The sequence below is a fragment of the Perognathus longimembris genome, chromosome 9, assembly GCF_023159225.1.
Source record: "Perognathus longimembris pacificus isolate PPM17 chromosome 9, ASM2315922v1, whole genome shotgun sequence".
Lineage (NCBI taxonomy): Eukaryota > Metazoa > Chordata > Mammalia > Rodentia > Heteromyidae > Perognathus > Perognathus longimembris.
This window is the reverse complement of record NC_063169.1, coordinates 19,966,319-19,990,493: the sequence shown is the minus strand read 5'-3', so window position 1 is coordinate 19,990,493 and position 24,175 is coordinate 19,966,319. Positions and strand designations below refer to the sequence as shown.

The 24,175-nt window shown below is 35.8% G+C and overlaps 1 protein-coding gene across 6 annotated transcripts in view; it reads right to left on the bottom strand.

Annotated features, from left to right (window-relative positions):
• The window catches only part of Mms22l (MMS22 like, DNA repair protein), a 105,710-nt gene that overhangs the window by 7,427 nt on the left and 74,108 nt on the right, over positions 1-24,175 (bottom strand). For all 6 annotated transcript variants that reach the window (XM_048353796.1, XM_048353795.1, XM_048353799.1 and 3 more), the window contains 8 exons: positions 23,070-23,263; positions 18,044-18,194; positions 15,443-15,594; positions 14,455-14,597; positions 10,674-10,833; positions 4,800-4,969; positions 3,149-3,360; positions 28-191 (listed from right to left, as the gene is read on the bottom strand). In XM_048353796.1, coding sequence (XP_048209753.1) covers positions 28-191; positions 3,149-3,360; positions 4,800-4,969; positions 10,674-10,833; positions 14,455-14,597; positions 15,443-15,594; positions 18,044-18,194; positions 23,070-23,263 — 1,346 coding nt within the window. The remainder of the gene's footprint in view (positions 1-27; positions 192-3,148; positions 3,361-4,799; positions 4,970-10,673; positions 10,834-14,454; positions 14,598-15,442; positions 15,595-18,043; positions 18,195-23,069; positions 23,264-24,175) is intronic.

The window sequence follows — 24,175 nt, the reverse complement described above, 5'->3', positions numbered from 1 at the left end:
CAGAAAAAAGCAAGATGGTAAACTAACCTTGGGGCTCATTGACCAACAGTAAACATTTTAATACACCAGGAAGGAGCAGCTCCACCTCACAAACCTCTACCTCTGTCTCCTTGAAGAGCTGGAGGATGAAGGCCAGAACAGATGCTAACCGAGGAGGAGGTACAGACCCCTTAAATTCAAAGTAAGATTTCCTAAAAAGAAGCAAAATTTTGTTTTTTCTTCTGTTTAAAGGTTCAATGAAGTGAAGTAAATGCTATATACTTAAGAGCTTATCAAAATTTACCAACTTAATGAAGTTCAGGTTTATGCTTCAAGGTTAAGATTTTAGAAGCAAACACTGCACATTCTTTTGGCATGTAAGAAGGCCCAAACCACAATACAGACATGAATGAAATTTAAAGCAACCTGGTTGTAAGACGAACTTAAACCTAATTGTTAATTTGGTTTTTTTTTCCTTTCTAATATAAGGCTGATCTCCCTTATCAGCTCCTCAATACTTCAACATCTTCTCTAATGTCAAATTTGCATAAATAAATCTCTCCTCACATTATTTTGTTTACAATTTAGGAGGGAGTCTTATGTTTGTAGATAAATAAAAGAACTATTCTAGGAATTAACTTCCAGCCTAGCTTTTACTTTTTCCTGTAGGGAAAAGAATTAGAGAACTAATTTAGGATTTAATGCCATCTCTCAGGGCAAGGCAAATTTTAACATTACAACTCAGCACAGATTGTAAGAAGGATAATTTACCTGACTCTACCTCTTAGCATGGGTTCAATGTACATTTGTTGAATTAGTGAATGAGTGTAAGTGAGAATTACCTAATTTTCTTGAAAACTCTAAACCAAACAAATAGTCTAAAATTACAAAATATATCCTTTGCTGCATTTTCACTATTTATATTTCTTCTAGTGCTAGGGACAGACTCAGGACCTTGTCCATGACAGGCAAGTGATCTATCACCGAGAACTAGGTATTTCTGAATCTAAGATTTAAATATTACAGACTGAAGTATTAGTAAAACTACATTCAATACCCATATATGTTTGAAAACTAGTAACTTACCATAGGAGATATGGAAATCACTAAGGATCATAAACTCCTCTGAGGATAGGAACAATGCCTTAGTAATCATTTCTATTCTATAGTGACTTCCAACAAATAGTAGACTCATTATTATTAGATTCAATCATTCTTTGAGAAAAAATTTGATCTTTTTTTTCATTCTGAGTTACTAATGCCCAGGACAAATATTTATTTATAATCTATGGTGTGCTAAGAACAAGTCTAATAATAGGCATATAAAAATAAAGTTTTTAAAAAAATCAGACACATTGTCTCATCATCTAGAGAAGTTAGAAAGAAAAAGAAAAGGACAATTATAGTATAATGGGTGCTTTGGGTAAAGACAGGCCGGAAATTCACAAGAATTCAGAGGAAGGAGCCCTAAATCAGATGGAGGACTGTAGAGTATATAAATACAAAACAGAGGAAGTCATTGGGGCGATCTCTGTCTTTCTTGAGTATTTAAAAAGAAAAGGAACTGAAAAACAGAAAGTGTTAAATTTTAAGATCTCTAACTAGAAACTGAGGAGAACAAAACACCCTTTTTACAAGATACTAGTTATCACGTAAATTAATGCAGGCCCCATTGAAAACAAAAGGGTACAGATTTAGTTTAATTTAGATAAGAATCCTAAGATCAGTTTCTCAGAGTCTCAAACACTGATAGATGACTACAGTCTGGCTGGAAATTCAAAGACAAGTAAGGTAAAAAAGAAAAAAAAACTTACTGTGAATCTATAAATTGAGGTGAGCAAGGCAGATGACTGGAGAAAGCAAAGAACCCCCATGGTACAATGAAATTTCAGGTGGGATTTAGCCCAGAGAGATGACATTTTGATGAAGAAAATGGTATGAAGAAAGCCTTGGTGTAGGGAAGCAATAACTAAAGCAATCTCATTAGGGATGGTACAGGGCATCAATTTTAATGCATTTGGAAAAGGGAAGTGACAGATTATGGAGAACTAGAGATTGTGGAATTTACCACATGGGAAAAAGAAAGAACCAATAAAGGTTGAGGGCAAAAGAGTATCAAAACTGAAAGGCACACTAGGAAAATGAAATGAAGGACATGAAGAGACAATTTAAGCATGGAGTTCTGTAATGAGAGGTAATGGATATTATTTGGTCATTAAAAGAAATTCAGGGGCTAGGAATATGGCCTTTGTGGCAAGAGTGCTTGCCTCATATACATGAAGCCCTGGGTTTGATTCCTCAGCATCGCATATATAGAAAAGGCCAAAAGTGGCGCTGTGGCTCAAGTGGAAGAGTGCTAGCCTTGAGCAAACTGTAGCTAGGGACAGTGCTCAGGCCTTGAGTCCAAGACCCAGGACTGGCCAAAAAACGAACAAATAAATAAATAAATAAATACAAGAAATTCAGAAACCCAATATTAGGTAAGAAATATATATGTATGTATACACACACACTATTGCTAAAAGTTTAGAAACTGATTTCATATGGTGGTATTATATTAAGACCAAGAAAAGTTCTATTATTAAATCTCCCCTCCTTCCTGCCCCCTCCCCCATGGAGCTAGAACAGAACTCAGGGCCTTGCACTTGTCAGGTAAGTGCTCTTCCACTGAGCTAAATTCCCAACCAATTCAATCTTTTAATGTCATGGTTTAATGATATAAAGTTAAAAACTTAAGTTTCATTTCTTTGCTTGGTAATGAGTTATAATAAGTAGTAAGATAGGCCTTCATATTGTTTCTCTTACTTATTAGCATTCACCTTTTTCATATTATTTTTCATAAAATAGTTACTGTATTTATACTATACAAAATAAACTTATTGTTTATGGATGAAAACTAAAATTAAAACAAGGTGTATCTTTAGAAATACATATACACATGTATGTCTATGGGACACATCTGAAAATTAATAGTGACTTAGGTAAAAGCAATTTTTAAAGTAGGTTATCACAAGCACATGTAATTTTATTAAATTTTTCATCGCTTTTTTTGAAAAAGGGTTTCTCAACTACCAGTGTCTTAAATTCTCAGTATCTTTGAGATACTGTGGTGTATCTCATTAATAAAAATGGATAATTTGTAAACATACTCCTTAGTACTGAGCTGTACCTTAATACTTGGACGATGTGTTTCTTTAGAGATGACACCGATGGAATGCTAGCTGGGTTTCTCAGTGCCAGTAAAACAGGATGTTGTCCAAGACCTGAAACATTTGGTGATGCTGGAAGAAACCGTCCAATATACTGCTCAATAACATTCCCTAGCAAATGTTTCAAATAGGCATTTGAGTTCTGAGACTGACAGCACACAATACACATGCCCTACAGGAGAAAAGAAAAAATTAAAACAAAATAAAAATAAAGATGTAAACACCAAGAGACAAAGATTCAAAAATAAAGTTGGAAACAAACTGATATAGTTATCAGCATTCATACACATGCCAGAATTTGTAACATCACAATCAAGAACATCTGGCATCATTAGGTAATATACACATGAGGCTACAGGAGTTGAGTCTGGGTAACATACCTGCAGTAGTATCTAAGCAAGTTGTGAATGTGGGGGAAAGTGCAAAGGAAGATAGGAACAGATAAAAAGAAGAAAAAGAGGTTCTTCTTGTCTCAAAAAGTTGATCACTATAATTACAACTACCTATCTATGACATTACGAAGTTATACAACATGTATCTTTAGGTTAGTCTTTTTATGGTGTTTAAATCAAAGTTTCATATATCATTACACAGAACAATAAAGTGTGGAGGTAGAATACCTTTAGGGTAGATGGGCCAAATGGAGGTTTCCACTATTCTTTTTCCCTAAGAGTATAGAAGGCATGCTAAAAATGTTCTATTAGAAATGGTGTAATTTGGGGCTGGGGATATGGCCTAGTGGCAAGAGTGCTTGCCTCATATACATGAGGCCCTGGGTTCAATTCCCCAGCACCACATATACAGAAAATGGCCAGAAGTGGCGCTGTGGCTCAAGTGGCAGAGTGCTAGCCTTGAGCAAAAAGAAGCCAGGAACAGTGCTCAGGCCCTGAGTCCAAGCCAAGGACTGGCCAAAAAAAAAAAAAAAGGTATAATTAAAAAAAATTAATAACAAATAAGAGAAACAAAGGTTATGATTCAGAATAATTAATTTAGAGGGTTTTTTACTCATTGTAAAGCACTGTGCCAAGTGCTTTAAAGTCACCATTTAAATTTTTCAAAAAACCCACTATCTCTAGTTTACAGCTAAGAACCCAAGGTTTCAACAAAGTAACTTTATAAAGGTCATAGGGATTTAATCTTATTATACATCTGTTGATATAGAAGGGTTTATTTCTATATATCTATACACAGACACATATACATGCCACATTTTCTTAAAGCTCCTGCCCTTGTACATGTTGTTTTCTCTGACAGCAGCATCCTGACTCTTCTCCAGTCTATTTTATACCTAATATCCTCCCCAGTGCTTTCTCTCACATCTCCCCACTACAGTCTGGCTGACAGACAGCTAACGTTTCTAAAGAAAATCCTGAGCACATCTCCGCAAGTGTCTGCATCCTCTCTACCTCAAGCTTGAGGTGAAAGCTGCCTTTTTCATCTTTGTTTTCAAAGGCAAACCCCAAGGGAAATTTAAGACTTGCTCAATGGATATGCCACACATACACATGTGCCCTTGAATTTACAAGGTTCAGTTTTAAAAATCTGTATTTAGTAAGCTATGTTTTAAGGCACTTTTCCTTTTTTGTAGCTTTTAAGCAGTTGCACATATACCTGGAGATACAAAGGAAGACTCCTCTGGATCGCAGTCAGCATAGGTGCAGGCAACTCCTTTTCTTGCTGTAACACTACATGTGGCAGCAGTAAACAGTCTACAATCCGAAATAATAACTTCTGGGCTTTAGAGGTGGCAAAGATTTGTGCCCATGATTTAACAATAAATCCTAATAAAGAACAGAAGTTATAACAGTCATGGTTATCTTCTAATGTGAACATTTTGGTATCCCATAAAAAATTACACTTAAAGGACATAGACAATAAAACACATACCATGAACCAAAGTGCTTAATATTATGGCCCATATTTCATTAGTGATTATATATTTCTCTCAGAGTTTTAGGTTAAGCAAAACATAAATTTGAGGGCAAACCATGGTGATACATACACCTACAATCCCAGGTACTCAAGAAGTAAACATCAGCCACATCATATTTCAAGGCTAGCTGGGTAGTGAGACCCTCCACCCCCATCTCAACAAATATGCTGGGTGTGACAGCACCTGTGAGAGGGAAAGGTGGTTTGAGGATAGCCTTGGCAACAAGTGCAAGACCCTATCCAAAAAAATAACTGGAGTAAAAAAGTGCTGAGGACATGGCTCAAGTAGAGCACCTGTCTGGCAAGACTCTGAGTTCAAACTCCACCAGGACTATGGAAAAAAAGAAAGAAAAACATAAATTTGAGCATGGCACTTTCACATACTGTTCTGCATTTATATTCCTGACAGTTCTATTTCTTTGTTTTTGTCTTACATATAATTTTACAGGCTTCTTCAATCTAGCTTGCAACGAAGAGAAGTAGAACCAAATGTAATTGTTAAAACAGGAAAAGTGGAATTTGCTATAACACCTTGGAGAAATTATTTAACCTCCTTGAATTACAGCTTTTACACCTTTCAGTTATTTAGCATAAACATAATTTCTATTTTTAAAAAGAGACTTCTTTACTCCTTGAAATTAGATCTTCTGGGGCTGGAGGTATAGGGGCTCTGAGCTCAAATCCTAATAATGACTCCCCAAAAAGAATATGAAATAGGATCTTTTCCATGCTAGCCCCAACTGGCATAGTCAGCTGGTACCACTGATGACAGTAAAACTTAAAAAATGAATATGTTTGTTTAATAATGAATTAGTGTGTAATTCCCATTTAGATGTATTACTGTTATAGAAGTCTCACTTATTGAAAAAAATAAACTGAAGAGATTAAGCACTTTCTCAAATATCAAAGTGGTTTATCTGGTGCATAAACTTTTGTATTTTATTCCATCTTAGAAAGCAAAAAAGATGGTAACATTCAAAGTCGTTTCCATCAAACAAAAACTTAACATTCAAGCTCAGAAAGAAAACAAAACATGCTCATAGAACAGCATAAACATGTTTTTTTAAAAAAAAACAACAACCAATAATCACTTCTAAGAACAGTGGCATTAATCTTCTGTTATAAAAGGTAGTACAATAATCAATCATAAAGAAATACAATGTTCACTTAGCAATATTTTAAATAATACTGGCTTACTCCTCATATTTTTCAGTGGGTGGAAAACTTGAGTTTGACAGCAATATAAGCAGACCTCACATTCTTAGTAACACTAATATATCATTAAAAGAACTACCATTGTCACCAACATTTGAAATGATTCATACTACTCTCCTGTGTCACAAAGGTACTACTTACTTAGGAGAGGAAGGGATCTTCCAACCCAAAATGATCACCTACATCTGTATTTCATCTTCAGTAATGATAAAATCTCTTTGTGAAAGAGGTTACGTTTTATGAGTTTATAGAAGGTAAATACTTTGTTTTACTCCTTCCTCAGATTCCTACTTTTTAAGCTTCAGCCAAGAATTTGTGTATGTGTACATGTTGAGGGAATAAGGGGAGGATAATTTCAAAAATTGTAATGAGGAAAGACAAGTTAAAAAACTGGTAAAATTTAAATATATGTGCTTAAAAAAAGTACTGATTATGACGATATTATTTTATTATTTATTTACTGGTGAAACACATGCAAAGAAAGATTAAAATAAAGGTATTTTCTTCAGACAAAAGGTTACTGCTATGAAAATTTTTGTGTATTTTCTTGAAGGACTGGGATTGAGGCACAGGAGCCACCATTCCCTGGGGACATCTGCACATGAGCTGAGTATTGTTGAAGTACCCTTAAACAGACTTGAACCACTATTGGTGTTGGTGACGCGCTCCTCTCCATGGACACCCCTTTTAATAACATTCATTTTTTCCTTTAAGTAGGGCTATTTTAATCTCTAACTGATAGTTATGAGGATTTTCTGTGGTGCCACAGCTGCCTTTATTTTATTTTTTCTCAAAGCTAGCACTCTACCTCTTGAGCCACAGCGCCACTTCTGGCTTTTTCTGTTTATGTGGTGCTGAGGAACCGAACCCAGGGCTTCATGCATGCTACGCCAGCACTCTACCGCTAAGCCACTTTCCCAGCAACCACAGCAGCCTTTAGTGAAGCCAATCAACTGTTCTCATGGCAGCCACAGCTGTTTGCAGCACTTAGTCCCAACTTCATTTACTCTGCATTATACTACATTTTTTTGACATAAACCTTGGGGAATGCTAGATGACAGTGCAGCCATCACCAGGCAGGCCACAGTGTATGTCCCGTCATGATCCTATGAAAGGACAATGACTAAATGCAAACCAAGTCCTTCCATTTATGAAGGGACTGCCATTGTTGGTGCAGACATCCTGGTCCCACTCCCTTTCTAGCTGTATAAGTAGCCTGTTTGGCTGACTTTATGAGTCAGTCAGAAAGTACCCTTCTGTGCTGTTTCCTTCCTTACAATATTGGGCTAAATCAAAAAGCTTCTCAAGTGTATTTTTCTCACCTACTCTTGCTCTTCATTAGCTAAGTAAGTTGAGCTGGTAACACTAAGAGAAAAGAGATTGCAATAGTAAGAACAGCAAAGCCAGGGGGTAGAGCCTTGGTGGTAGTATCAAAGTCACATAGACGGTTCAGTTTAAGTGGAACCAGCTGCTGTCTGAGTGACAGCGCAGTAGCAGAGTGGAGACAGCAGCAGAGTTCATAGAGGTATAATATTAGTTGAAACTGTCACAGGCTGAGGATCCTACTCAGAAGGCTCATATGAGAGCTTCAACATTAGAATGCACCAACAGAGGCCAAGGCTACAAGACCCGTCTGAGGCCCTAGGTTACAGTGCTAGAATAGCTTCTTTTTGCCTGTCCAAGATTCCCATCTGGGTAGGGCCACATGGCCTCAGACACCTGGCTGGTAACGGCACTGTTATATATTTAAAAGCTTACTTATATTCAGAAAGTATTATTGCTCAGTTAATATGTACTACTTCCAGTTTTATAAAATTATCCAATTTCGAGAAATAACAATTTCTATCTGCTAGTCTTTACATCACAGAATTCTTTGTTGTCCCTAAGCTTTCTTGCTCAAGGCTGCTACTCTACCATTTGGGCTACAGATCCACTTTCAGCTTTTTGGTGGTTAACTGGTTGTAATAGTTGGCTTTGAACTGTGAGCCTCAGATCTCATCCTCCTGAGTAGCCAGGACTAAAGGTATGAGTTGACAGTGCCTGGAATAAGTTTTTAAACCAATATATTTTCAATTTTCAATCCAGTACTTGATGCAAACTCAGAAAATGGTCTATTTTTTGGTTCACAATAAAACATAATGGGAATGAAAAATTTGAAAGATATGGACAGTATCTTTAAGTTTAAATTTTAATACAGACCACCAAGTACAAAAATGATAACAAATGAAAAGCCAAAGAAGATGTTCTCATGAAGTACAATCGAGGAGAGATGCCAAGTCTATTTGAGAATGTGGTCGGGGGAGATGGGACTGGGGCTGGCCACTCAAGAGTGGAGGTGGAATTTCATCTGTGAAGACAAATTGGCTAAAGAGACAGGGATGATCAAAGGAAAAGGCATGGAAACAGAAAGTAAAACATATGAAGAATAAGAAAACCAAACCCCAAATCAACCCTTCCTCTATCTCCTCCTTAAAATGACATAAATAGAAGGGAAGATATTATTAATGCATCGACTCTGTCTCTTCAGATGTTACAGAACTATGATAAGGTTTAATATGCAGGGCTAAAAAAAATTTATGATGACCTCTCTGCCTTGGTGGTTAGGATATCCCAACACCAACCTATTTTCAATCCTGCTGAAATGCTAAATGTTTATACTTGTTCTTTCTTCATTTGATTCTAAATCTTTAGCATGAAGGGAACAATAAATTACTTGTTTCTAATTCCTAATGAGTAGATGAGCAACACTGTAGCTACATACTCTTCCCAGTCTTTGAGATTTAGGCAGAGGTGAAAGAATACAGATCCATGTACGTGCCACTACATCAGAAACCAACAAGGTGAAAACAAAACAAAAGCCCTCAATTCTTCCTGAGGAAAATTTTGCCCTCTATCTAAGATCATCAGTCCCAATGTGATTTTGTTGTTTCTGATAAGGCTATCATATATTTTGCAATTCAAAGGCATATCCTATAATGACACAATTTGTTTGGCAAAAATCAAAATCTGATAGTACCAGGAAAGTTTTTCTTTTTTCAGAGAACAAATGCACTATAAGTTTAAGCTTAAATGCTGAAATACTTATTAATCTAGCTCTTACTATATCAAATTTACAATAAATCCCTACTGATACTTTTCCTCTAAAATTAAAATGTCTGAATTGCAAGTGGTGTTTCACTACATTCTACATCACTCATATTTACATATTTTCACATTCTCCTTCATCTTTCACAACAAAGGAAAAAGGTTTCAGACAGTCAAATCAGGTTTATTTATACATTCACAAGATTAAAGGGAATAGATATAAGGTTTTGGCCACAGAGAAATAAAAAAAACAAAACAACAAGAAAATCTTAAATTCTATATACAAACTTCTAAGGAAATATTTCTCAATTACTTTTATGCAGTTCCTATTTTTGGTTAGCAACATGGTTTTAGTGAGCAAAGATATTCAAATTACTGGCTTCCTAAAGAAAGATGAATTCCATTATTACAGAACAAGCACAGAAAAAGCTTTCTTTTAAGAGAGTGTAAACACAGTATAAGAAATTTGAAGTGTAAGTATCTTTAGTACTGTATTAAATTCTCTCCTGACCCTAACAGCAGATCATAAAAACATGAAAGGAAGTGACAAGTTTTCTCATGCTTTTAATTCTAACAAAAAAATAGAGAGGCATTAAAGAAAGGTCCATTTTAGGCAGTTAAGTACTCAGAATGTGACTTATGACAGTATTGACAGCAACTGGTTTTGGTATATTTTTTGTACTGAGCTAAAGTTATTTTTTGTATGCATGGTGTATGTGGTGGTGTGTTCTGGGGCTTGAACTTGGGGTCCAGGCACTGACGCTGAGCTTCTTCATGGTGGTGGTGGTGGTGGTGGTGGTGGTGGTGGTGGTGGTGGTGTGTGTGTGTGTGTTCTGGGGCTTGAACCTGGGGCCCAGGCACTGACTCTGAGCTTCTTTATGCTCTAGACGGGCACTCTAGCAGAGCTAGAGACACAGCTCCAATTCCAATTTTTTCTAGTAGTTTATTGGAGATAAGAGTATTTCATGGACTGCCTTGGCTGGCTTCAAACCTTGATCCTTGGGTATTAACTTTCTGAGTAGCTAAGATTACAGGCATGAGCCACTGGTACCTGCATAAACCATGAGTAATTATGAAGAGAATCTTAATAGGAACACTTGAAGGGCCATAATGAATTATTTTTACATCACTGAATTTCATCTTATTCTTAGATTGCATAGGGTGATTTGGATGGTGTATTTTTGTCCAATTGGATGAATACTACAGGTTCAACTAAGCAAATGTTTATGACAAAACAGCATCAAGAATACATACCTATTGTCTCATAAGTCAGATGCAGCCCTGCACTGGAAGTTTTTTTCCCCAAATAGGGTTTGATATATTTTACTATTTCACCAAGGTATTCTAAAGACTTTGTGACCATGGCAGATTTATCAGAAAGTGTCTGGAGATTCTTGTAAGTTATACCAACAGCCTATAAATAAAGGAGAACATGGAAAATATCATTTAACTTGCCAAGTCTTATACAATACAGACTCTGAAAATACTTTTTTGTCCAAAAACATATGGTTATGCTTGCGCCTTCATCCTTAACTATTGCAAAAGAACTTGTAGTTAAGTCATCTACAGTTTTTCAACTTTATGAGCTCGTAGCTTCCTTGTATGACTTGAAATCCCCAAATTCAAATCACCAAATCCTTGCAACAAAGATTTGTAAATAAGGTTACTAAATTCTTACAAGTGAAATCTTTATGAAGCTCAACTTTGGTGTATGAATTGATATCCTATCACCCCTAGAATCTTCTTTATGAACCATCAATTGGAGCTTAACTTTCTCAATGAAGAAGAAAAGAAAAAGGGAACAGGTTAGAAATGGTGAAATGAAGAAGTTGTGAATAGAAATATGAGAGGAGGCAGTAAGAAAAGAACAATAAAGATAAAAGAGAAGAGAATAAACCCTGAAAGGTTAAGGTCAGTTCAAGAGATAAGAACAAAGAACAAAAATGAACAAAGAAAAGACTATTCAGAGAAAGGTTAGGGAGAGGTCCTACACAGGCCATGAATGGCACCAATGCAAACATATAGAAGTTTGTTGTCGTTCCCCCCCCCTCAAATAACTATGAGGATTTCTCTTTGGCATGAGCCAAACTAGTAGTTCTTGGAGGCCAATCATAACTAAGCCACAGATTCTGAAAAATAATGGCATCTGAGACAATGTCTATAAACATTATGTACTCGGATATATTATCATGGCTTGGTATAGTCTGTTCTTTGAATAAAATCTTTTACCTAAGAATGTTTGTTAAAAAGCCAGTTAGCAGTCATTTGGAAGGATTTGATTCATTGAATTAGATAGCTACCAAGTACTGACACATTTCATTATCTATATTAGAAAAGAATAATCCAAATCTACATTACCATCATTCACTTCAGCAAAGGATTAGGAAGCTCTCAAGTTCATGAAGGAAAATATGAGTTTCCTCAAATTCTATTTTTCCTGAAAGCTTGTGATTATAATACTTATATTAGCAACAGACACTGTCAGTTGTTTTCTTTGAAGTGATAGGCTTGCTTTGCTTCTTCATTCGTTATTGAAAAAATACCAAACACCCAAGTGGGAATAACCACATTTCGTCAGTTGTTCTTTCAAGATAAAAGCAGTCAGTTCAACTTGCAACTCAAATCATCGTACAAGTCATTTCATTCAGACAAGCACACTGCTTTGGCATGAAGCAAAAGTGCTTTATGTGCACTTTGCATTGTCATTCACAGTAACCAAAAGACATGTAGCTAGGGTCCAAATACAATAAATACTTTTACAGCTTCATTAAGGATATTGTCACTGGTGCTCCTTCCTGTGACAGCATAAAAGTATAACTTATATCAAATATGAGAATAGGCCTCAGTGTCGGTTCATGTTAAAACCTTTCCACTATTTGTGCAAATGTCAATGAGTTGGTGTAGCCTCCTGAAAAACTACCGGCAACTCCTGACAAACTATCAGCAACTCCTAGGAGTCCATAAACTATACTTCTGAATATCAGTGCATCTGCATGTTTAACTTTAAACTCCCCAGAGCAAAAAACAAGCAAACAAACAAACATGTGCTGCTTACTTCTGTTACTTTATTTATATGTCGTAATATCATTCTTGCGTAGGAAAGCATTGAACATATCAGGCCCAACACTGCGTTCTTTAAACGGCCTGCTGGAAAGGAATTTGGGGTATTTGGGGCTTTAGCTTTTTGGAAGGCGTCTCATCATCCCCTGATAAAAATGATTCACCATATCTAAAAACCATCTATGCAAAGTCTGATTTATGTTGAATATCTGCTTTCTTTCTACACGTCTGGAATTCTGCTTGTGCTAGGTAAAGAGAACATAAGTAACCTGTCTCTAATAAATGAAAACCATGGACTGAGTTGCTAATGAGCTTTCCTGGCAGACAATATTTCATGACTTGTCACAGTTGCTTGCTGGAAGAATTAAACATATCCTGTGTGATTTTGCTGGGAGAAAACTGTTGGAAGCTATGTACGGCTCCTCCAGACTTCATCTCATACAACTTTTCGCTTTGTTGTTTTGTGTTTCACCTTATGGTGATTCAAGACCCTAGAGATATTCTTGGCAACTCCTGACATAACTTTAAAAAAGTTTAAAAGTGAACCTCTTGCCTAAGTATCCCCATCCTAAGGAGAAATTTATAAGGTATTACCACTTTCTACTTAAACCCAGTATGTGGTTAAAATGACATTCCCATTTAATCTTCAATTCCTCCTAAACTTCACAAATTTATGGCCAGTAGTACTCCTGTAGCTTTAATCTACATTATTGTCACTGATTTTCATAAAAAGTAATTTGATAAAATCAGACTTATTTAACAACCTTCACATTTTTCCCAGGATAAATTCTCAACATCTTATGCCAAGATGCTCTGAATTCTTTACCTACTGATTGATCTATCAACCAACTAGCACTAAGGAAAAAATGCCTTGCATTGTGATTTTAACCTTTCCATGTCTTATGTTTTTACACAAGTAAAGTTCTCTGAGATCTATGCCTTTTTCTTTTTAATCTCTAGGAAGTACTAAATAGGACTTCTGAGATCGGACTTTAAAGCTCTAAGTTTCTAGCATTTAGAATAAAAAAATCTTTTGGTGATAAAATAAATTAATAGGGGCTCAAAAAGCCTTTGAAAAGTAATGGAAAGCTTGACTTCTATTTCCCTTTCTCACAGTTGTGAGTTGAGATTTCGCCAACAACTAAATAAAAATCAACAGATACGTGTTACATCTGCCTATTACTAAATATTGTTGAGGCTTATAACATATATCTAATTGTTGGACTGTTGTATTTTATCTTAATGGAAACTGATGGAAGAGTTAACATTATGGAAATGGTTCGTTGTTATCTGTTTTCACAGAGGTTAATACTGAATATCGATCCCTCTGGAAAAATAAAGAGAAGACAAACCCAACAACAAAAGACACTAACCCAGACACATTAACAACCTCAACTGTCTTATAAAACTGACACTATTATAGAGCCTTTATCTTTTTAATCACTAAAAACAAAAATTTGAATGGGACTATTTACTTTGAAAAAAAAATGGGTAAGATTTTAAAACACCAGTCATGCATCCAATGAAGTAGCTGGTGCTTGTGCTTAGTGTTTGCTACATTCAGGCTGGTAAGTATTCAGATGGAATTATTGTGAACAATGCATAACTAAATTTACATTCCAGCTATCTACAGAATATTGTTATCTAGCAATTTCAGACATATAATTGTCTTATAAAATTTTCATTGCCTTTGGAACAAAGCTTTTGTGCAGTATTCCTTAGTTTTACAATCTTGATTAAATATAAATTTTCTGCTATCATTAAGAATAAACTACAATAAAAATTTTAAAACATAAAAAAGAAATAAATTGCCCTAGACCCTTAGATTCTTATTTTTCTTCCAAAATTTTATAATAGCAGGCAACAATTCACACTGAAACAGTTTATTTTACAGAATAAAATAGTAACACTTCAAGATTCTCTGACAAATAACTGTAATTACATCTAGACAATTCTAGCAATATGTGAGCGATACCTCGAGGAACTGAAGAAGTGCTTTTTTAGGGTCCTCAGGAATGGGCAAACATTCAGCTTGAGACTTTGAGAAAATAGTCCTTACTTCTGAGAGTTTCAACAGTAACCTCGTCAGTTCTGTCAATTGTTCCATATATTCTTCTTCTGTTAAAATAAAATGAATAATGTGCTTATTATGTAGAAATCACATAACATAAATTTTAAGTGCTGTACATATAAATGTGAGAACAATGAATATATGGCATTCTTCATTTATCATATGCTTTCTTTGAAAATTCACATTTTCACAAAATTAAAGGCTGAATTTAGTTTTTTTCACTTATAAACAACTTAGCCTTCAAAATTACTCACAGAAATTATGTAGCAAATAATGTAGCAAGATATTGTGGAAAATTTAGAGCATATTTTTAGACCAAGTTTCATAAAATTTACAAATTATTAATCATCATAACTTTAGGAAAAGGAAAGTTCTACAGAAAACACAATGGTCTGTTATTAACAAAACAGTATTAGCATCGTTCAATGACTTATAGTAAGACAAAAGAAAGGCAAAATATCTAATATTTAAAAATGGAAGAAAACTTTACAGTAGGATATTTTTAGGGAGTCAATGATATAATGTGTGGATATTTATTATAGACTTCTGGTTTTTGTGTGATAAGCTTAAGAGAATACACACAAGCATGTGCATGTGTGCATTCATATACACATGCACGTGCACGCATACACACACACACACAGCTTTTCACCTAAGAAGTTTTTGTTATTACTTCCAAGAAAATAAGGTCTTTTTCTTTATTTTCGTAGTATAGAGTTATCATACATAGTTACAATTAAATATTAAGAAAAAGAACAGGCTACAAATTGAGAGGAATTTATGTTTAAATTCATTCCAAATTATAACTAATTTATTTTATTTTAATTTATAAAGAAATCTACAAAACTTTCCATGCCTAGCCAAACAAAGGAAGTATGCAACACCTACTTACCAGCTGCCTGGGCAGGGTTTATATCAATGAACACATTGTCAGGCTCAGGGAGGTTATTTATATACATTTGGAAGACACAACGTATCCATGATCTTACAGTTAAAGACTGAAAAGGTACATAGCCTGAATGAAAAAGTGCTTCACATAATGTGCTGTAAAAACAAGTTGATGAATATTTTTAATGGCAACATAGTTTGAGATTAAAGAAATACATTCTAACATCTCCCTTACCTCACTCACTTTCTAATAAACACACTAATGTAAACATGCACTGCTGAAAATGAGCATTTCAGATACACAGAAAAAGACACCTAACAGAAATTCTAGTTTTCGCTTGTACTGTTCTAATTTTTAACTTTGTGTTTCCCAATTACATTTAGGTTCATGACAATGGAATGATTAATGATGGATATGGTTAAAATGAAAATGGAAAAAGGCACATAATTAGCAAGGTAACATAACAATTAAGGAAGTGGCACATAGAAAAAGCAAAGTAAAACAAAACAAAGTAATGGACATTGGAGTAATTAAACAGAGAAGAAGACATGACCATATGGGTTTTAAACAAAACAAACTCTACAAAAACAGAAGGTATTTCTACATGTGTTTCCTGATCCTATTTATTTTATTTTTTTGTTCTTCCATCTCATAGGTCTTTACTGTGAAGGATTCCCTCACACAGGACTCTAAATTATAGAAAAGCTCTTTCCAGGAAGCCAAATGCCGGGCTAGATTTCATTTCTAGTCTCTTTATGAATGGAAGTAGATACAATGAAGATTTTCCTTCCTTCTTTCTTTCCTTTTCTTTTTGTCAGTCCTGGAGCTTGAACTCAGGGACTAGATGCTGTCACTGAGCTTCTTTTTCTCAAGGGTAGCACGCTACCACTTGAACCACAGCTCCACTTCCAGCTTTTTTGGTAGTTTTCTAAGATAAGAATCTCACAGACTTTCCTGCCTGAACTGGCTTTGAACTATGATCCTTAGATCTCACCCTCCTAAGAAATGAGCACTGGCACCCAGCTAACAGGCAGGTTTTAACTTTAATAAGATATACAAAACTGAAGAAATACATATATATCAGAACTCTATAAATGCTGTTTTGAAATACCTTGGGTAACAGTTGCCATAAAAAAGTACAAAATATGGAAGGACAGACTGGTCATTTACTAGCTACATAACTTTTTCAAAGCCACATCAATGGTATAAATCAATTTTACTTAAAAAATAAATTAGGGCTGGGAATATGGCCTAGTGGCAAGAGTGCTTGCCTCCTACACATGAAGCTCTCGGTTCGATTCCCCAGCACCACATATATGGAAAACGGCCAGAAGGGGCGCTGTGGCTCAGGTGGCAGAGTGCTAGCCTTGAGCGGGAAGAAGCCAGGGATGGTACTCAGGCCCTGAGTCCAAGGCCCAGGACTGGCCAAAAAAATAAATAAATAAAAATAAATTAATTAATTAATTGATTAATTAAATATAGTTAATAACTTATATAAGTGTTCATTATTTTACTTGAAAATAAATTATTTCCAATTTTAAAACATTTAATAACTACTATAAATGTTCACTATTACTATAGGACTTGCAAACCAGAAGAGATTCTAAAGCAATCCCAACTGCAATTGAAATCCCTTACTTTATAACCAAAAGCTGAATGAACAGACAACCTTCTTAAGCAGAGAAATACTCCACAAAGAACATCTGTCTTTAATTTCATTGATACGAGAACTACAGCAAATATAAGAACTACATAGTACTCTCATGAATATTTATTGGGGGTATGTGTACTAAAGATCTTGATCTTACTCAAATCTTCCTAATCATTCTACATTATTTCTACTGCAACTTTGTTTCTTTATAACTTTTATGTAATATGGCAGGAGATACTTAGACATATGAAAGCCACTGTTCAGGTAAAGTGCCTTTGTTCATGATCTCACAAGAGTTAAATCTACAACAAAAATTCTAGCTGTTTGAGAAAAAGTTATTATTAACTCAATTTATATATTGTAGATTCAGAAATAGTAAGTATGTGATTAGACAGTACAGAAAGTTTAGTTCAGGATCAGAATAAGGCAATCCTACAAAAATAGTTTTGAAAGGGCTTCCCTAGCAAAATTTACCACATACAGAAAGCAAGAGAAAGAGAGAAACAGAGAGAGAACGAGAGGGAAGGAAAGAATGAAAGAAAGGAAGGAGAGACAGAGGATGGGAAAAAAGGAAAAAGAGAAAGGAGGGAAGCAAGGGGGGAGGAAAGCAAGGGAGGTGGGAGGGAGGGATGGAAGGAAGGTAGAAAGGAAATGGAGGAAGGGGGGAGGAAGGGAGGAAAAGAGGAGAAGGAATAGGACAGGACAGTAGGATGGAGGAGAGAAGGGACAGGGGGCAGTAGGATGGAGAGATGTGGAGAAGACTGAGAAGGTAAAGAGGAAGTCATGGAAAATTAGCATTCCTACTACTGTCAAAATGTTGATAGATTTAAAAGCAAAAAAGGCCAGCCTTATTATTGGGGGTATGTGTACTAAAGATCAGCTTCCATTTGAGAATTTTTTTACCTTCCCGTAGTCTAGCAATGGTTGTGTATGTCTGAAATGAAGACACATACCTATTTTGTAGTACATGACTTAAATATCTTGTTACAACTTTAGGACAGATGATATCATCCCAGCCAAACAGTTGAATTATTGCTATAACTGGCTGCGGTTGCAGATCTGATGGGGCTGTGCCTGGCATATCCGCTGCTAGCAAAGTGAAATCTAGATTTAAAATGAGACAAACTTAAAGTGAGAAATTTTTTAGCATCTTCTCAGAGCATTATCGTGATGATACTTGCACATCCATGTTCATTGTTGCACTATTCACAAAAGCCAAGTTATGAAAACAGCCCAGATGCCCTACAATAGATGAGTGGATCGAAAAAATGTGGTAGGTGTACCCAGTGGAATTTTACTTATCCATTAGAAAGAATGATATTATGTCATTTGCAGGGAAAAGGATGGGCCTAGAACAAATTATGTTAAGTGAGCTAAGGCAAGCTCCGAGAGAAAACAAACAGTGCATGTTTCCTGGACATGATAACTTACACAGTCATTCACACACAAACTACTGGACTAAAGGAAGATTTCTTAGGGGAGGAGCCTAAGGTGTAACTCCTTCTGATATTAAAGAATTCCAGAATCTATGTTCTAACACATATTGTTTGTTGTTGTTGTTGTTAGTGGTAGTGATGGTGGTGTTTGTTTTTGCTTTTTTAAAAAATGTTTTCAGGAAGTGGTACTGTGGTTCAAGTGGTAGAGTGCTAGTCTTGAGCTGAAGACCTCAGGGATTCAATCAAGCCCCATGACAGATCCAAAAACAAAGACAAAAAAAAATCTTTTTAGGGGGGATAAAGAAAGGGTGTAGAGGGGCTGGGGATATGGCCTAGTGGCAAGAGAGCTTGCCTCCCATACATGAAGCCCTAGGTTCGATTCCCCAGCACCACGTATACGGAAAACGGCCAGAGGGGGCGCTGTGGCTCAAGTGGCAGAGTGCTAGCCTTGAGCAAAAAAAAAGAAGCCAGGGACAGTGCTCAGTCCCTGAGTCCAAGGCCCAGGACTGGCAAAAAAAAAAAAAAAGGGTGCAGAAATGGAGAGAGAAAGGCGAACAGATGTAGTCATGGTATACAGAATGTGGAAAATGAGTTATGCAACATGTGGGCAGGGACAGGAAGGGAAAAGTATGTGAAAGCAAAGGAAGTGGTGACATTGTCCAGAAAAAGAAATGTAATCATTACTTGACCTATAAAACGGAGCCCCTCTGAACAACATGTTAATAACAATAAAATTAAAAAATAGTTCCCACATCCATTTCTTCTCTCATCTTAGAAAACAAACATTATCTTCTATTAAAATAGTGATCACTCACAATCAATGACATCATCACACTTTCTTTACAACCCACAAAGTCTAGAAGCTGGAATTTAGTCAACCATGTTAAGTAAATACATTTCATTTTGTGATTTTCTCCAAGTCCATCAACTCAATTTGTACTAGATTAACTTTTCTCAGTCAGTTGTTTAAATAAAGCACTGCTTCTTATGCAGCTCTTTGAAATGGTGGCTGCTGCTTCTCCCACTTCTCTCTGACCACTTGACCTTTTCCTCCCTTTCTCCCCTAGTATGGGGTGGGAAGAGAGGTTTAAACTCAGTGCTTACCACATATTTGTTAAGTATGCATTCTACCATATGAGCCAACTTTGCCAGCATTTTTTAGTTACCTTTACTTTTTGAATAGGGTATCACATTGTTTCCTGGGGTTAACCTACACTGGGATTCTCCCATTTATTTCTCCTTCACAGCTTCAAGGACAAGTGCTTGTCACTCCACTCAACAAACTGGTTGAGACATATTCTCTAACTTTTCACCCAGGCTGTCCACAAACCGAAATTGCCCGAATAGCTATAGCGAATTATAGACATGAGTCACTGTGGCTGACCTGTGTCTTTACATCCTTAAGTAGGGTCCTCTTTGACAGATATTCTCTTAGCATTAAAACAAAAGTACTTTCTGGATCATCAATTTTTCCTTCAGTCTGAAACATTACGACCAGAGTATCACTATATTGAAATGTCTCCCCATATTACTTAAAGACAAAAACAAGTACTTTTCTAGCTCTTACCTCTACTTTTTTTCTTCTTTTCTTCCTTCCTTCCTTCTTTTCTTTCTTCCCTTCCTTATGTGGCCCAGGCTGGCTATGATCTACCTTGCCTACACCTTCCAAGTGCTGGGATAACAGATATGCACCATCATGACTGGCCATACCTCTATTTTCCTTTAACAGTGATATTTAAAAAGATATACTGACAATTATAGTCTGTAATTCTTTTCAAATTTTCTCTTGAATAATCTTCAGTCACTGATTCTCCACTGCACAAAGAGTCACCAGTGAGATTTCCCCCTTGTTAAAAGTCAATGACCAGTTCTATCTTACTGGATCCATTAGCAGCATTTCAGTTATTAAGCATTCACTTCTTCATTTCCAGTGCAACAAATTTAACATGTGTTTCTGCTTACTTGCATTCCCTCGTAGTCTCCTGTCATGTTTCTCTTTATTCAACAGATATTACATGAAATACTCCCTGGACCAATTGCTCAAACTTTTCTTTCCATATACCAGATTACTGCTATTTCATCCAGCTTCATGGTTTTAAAGACTAGGTATGTGAATTGCCTCCAAATTTAAATTTCCAACTTTGACCTCTTCCCAGAAGCCTAGGCTTAGTATCCAACTTCCTACTTAATAGATAATCTTTTAAAATATTCAAAATAAAAATCTTACTGTTCACTAGAAAACTGAAGTGGCACCATGGCTCAAAGTGGTAGAGCACTACCTTGAGTGAAAGAGTTCAGGGACAATGCCCAGGACCTGAGTTCAAGCCCCATGACCATCACCACCACCAACAATAATCTTAGTTTTCTTTCACAAAATCTGTTGCTTGCTATTCTTCAGGGAATAACTCTTCTCAGGTAACTATTTTGTTATCGACAGCTAATTCTGTCAACACTACCTTCCAAGATAGTTTTTCTAGCTTTAAATCTAACCACTGATCTCCTTACTACAAAACTACCACTATAACCTGAGCTATTCATTTCTAGATTGTGGCATAATTCCCTTACTGGCCTCCCTATTTCTTCCCTTGCCTCCATTAAAAGAGAAGAAGAATCATAACAAGCCTGCTGAAAATTTACTAATAGCTTCTAACATCAAAGTAAAGCAAAAGTCTTTACAACTACTCATAAAGCCCAGTCCAAACTAGCTATTCATTACTTCTTGAGCAGATGTGTGACTTCTCTTGTTCTTTCTTTCTCCATACCATCCTCTCTTGTTCCCTACAGTTCATCTAGCATGCTAAACTCTAGACATATATACCCTTGTCTACAGAGTTCTGCATAGCATGGTCGCTTACCTACTTCAGGCAGTTGCTCAATTGTTATATACTCAGGCTGGCCTTGACTACTCTATTTAAAACTGCAATCTACCTCTGTTCCCCCATCCTCATCTTCTTTATTTTCACAGCTTTCCATAGCATTTATCACCATATAATATTAGACATTTAAAAGTCTTATTTGCTTTCAGTCACCTCCCCACTAGACTATCATTTTATGAAAACAGGATTATTATTGTTTTTTTCTAAGTATATTCTCAATGCCTATAAAAGTAATTGCTGAATTTTTTAATAGTGAAAGAAATCACCTTCTTCTAAGCTACTAAATCTTTATTTCCAATGGCATTCAAAAACTGATACATGTTGCTTTGCATGTATGCTCCAAGTATTTTCAGACCCTAATAGAGCACTGATAAATTGGTGCAAAGTTATTTCTATTGGTTGACTGAAGTTGGGTTAATAAATATTAGAAAGGTAACTCACATTGACTGTCAGAGATTACTCAACTTGTTGCATACTTACTTTCATGAATATTATAGTATTTGAAATTCATTGCCTGTCTACAATCCTTTCACCGAAAATCTTAATTATACAAGTACTGCCAGAATTCAAGATTATCTTAAATTTATATCATTCAATCGTGTGTGTGTGTGTGTGTGTGTGTGTGTGTGTGTGTGTGTGTGCTGGTGCTAGGGCTTGAACTCAGGGACTGAGCACTATCCCTAAGCTCCCCCACCCACTGCCCCAAGGCTGGAGGTTTACCACTTGAGACATAACTCCACTTTCAGCTTATCTTTTCTTTCTTTTTTTTTTTGATCGTTAATTAGAGATAAGAGTTTCACAGACTTTCCTTCCCAGGCTGGCTTCAAACTGCAGTCTTTGTATCTCACATGAGTAGCTAGGACTGAGCACGAAGATCATGCAACCTTTTATGCAGCTGTTTTTTTTTCATTCTTCATTTATATGAGGGTAACTAAGTGCTAATAATTTAGATCTTAGGCTTCTTTAAAATATTACATTTAAATGTAAAATATCTTTACCTAATCTTTACCTAAATACCTGTAGTAATCATACTAATTTGTACTTAAAAAAATTTTTTTGGCATAGTATCTATCTGAGAACAGGTAGTAGCTTTTTCATATAAAACTGAATATAGACTCATATATTAAAAATCTTCCCTATAATTTCATAGGATTCATAGACACCTAAGGTCCACAGATGTGTTTAGGCTAATAATCAAATTAAGTAGGAATTACAACACAAAACCAAACCTAGTAAAGTCAAAGCATTAACATTCTACATATTCAATCTCATTCTGATGTAACAACTCAGTATTAAAGTACTACTCATGCCTATGCTTTTACTCCTTATATCTATACAACTTCTCATACATTTGAAAATATACTACTTGAACCTAGATGTAATTGTTACTTAACTTTCAAATGTGTTTGTACCCTAGAAAAGTTCACGTATTCAGTATTTTTTAAGATTAACAATTGCCTTTCCTTTTAGCAAATAATCACTTAATTTCTAATAATAAGTAGGCCAAGGGAACCCAATTTCAAAATACAAAATTTGTTTCATCTTTCTGGCTGTCAAATGTTTATTACCCTGTTATAAAGCATAACTTTGTTACCAAGTAAACACAGGAAAATACTGGAGTCTGCAAAAAAAAAAGAGAAAGTAGAAAATTAACAATTAATGCTGACCTGCAGCTGCATCTGCAAGTTGGGAGTATGGCACAATCTGTGCCATTCTCTGACTCTTCAAGAATGAGAAGAAATGTTTCCACAACACACTGGCAACTGCAGCAAGGTGGCGCTCTTTAGCTGATAATGACATCTGTGTAATCAGGTCCACATTCTCCCTTTGAAGTTCTTGACACAATTGTTGATGAATACTCCTAAAAAGAAATAAAAATACAGCTAGCAACCAAGATGTGCTTACAGAGATCTTCCTTAAATACATTTTCACCTTTCTAAAAAAACTTATATCATGAAAGCTGAAAGACCATTTCGTATAATTAAAACCTTTACACCAAGACATAATGCATTTCTGCTTATTTGATGGATGAATGACGGCATATTAAGCACCATAAAGTTAATGTTAATTACTAATGTCAACCATTAATTATATGCTTTTTAATATGTCAGATACAAACGAGAAACAGGCAGTTTCAGAATGAGGGTCTGCATTTTGCAACTCATGTATGACAAGTGATTTTACTCACAATCAAGACATGAAAACAATTCTTCAAACCATTTTCTCCAAAGAGCTTTAGGAAGCAGATGTACTAGGAGGGAGGTAAGTGCATCTATCTGGCTTTGTGAAGTGTTTTAAACTTAATTTTTCCTTGTTTAGAAACGATATCGACCTTGCATTAGTATACAAAATCATGTTAGATAATCTTAGTACTTTGGACCAAAAAAGATCATTTATTATTTTCACACAGGAGACATGCAATAAAAAGTTTCTTTTCATCCAACTAATAAAAGGTAATTTCATACTGCCTTCAATTTTCCTTTTTCCTTCTTTGGTAGTACTGGAGTTTGATTTAGGGACTCATTCTTGCTAAAGAGGTGCTCTACCACTTGAGCTACTCTGCCAGACCCTTTTGGGTTGACTATTTTCAAGATGGAGTTTTGCTTTATGACCAGGGCCTAGCTCCACTACCATCCTACCTGTGCTTTCAGCATCAGTGGGATAACAGACATGAACAACTGCTTGATATGGAGTCTGTACTCTTTTGCCAGGTTGACATAGAACCACAATCTCTTGATTACCAACCTGAGCCACAAGACCCCAGCTTCTGCGT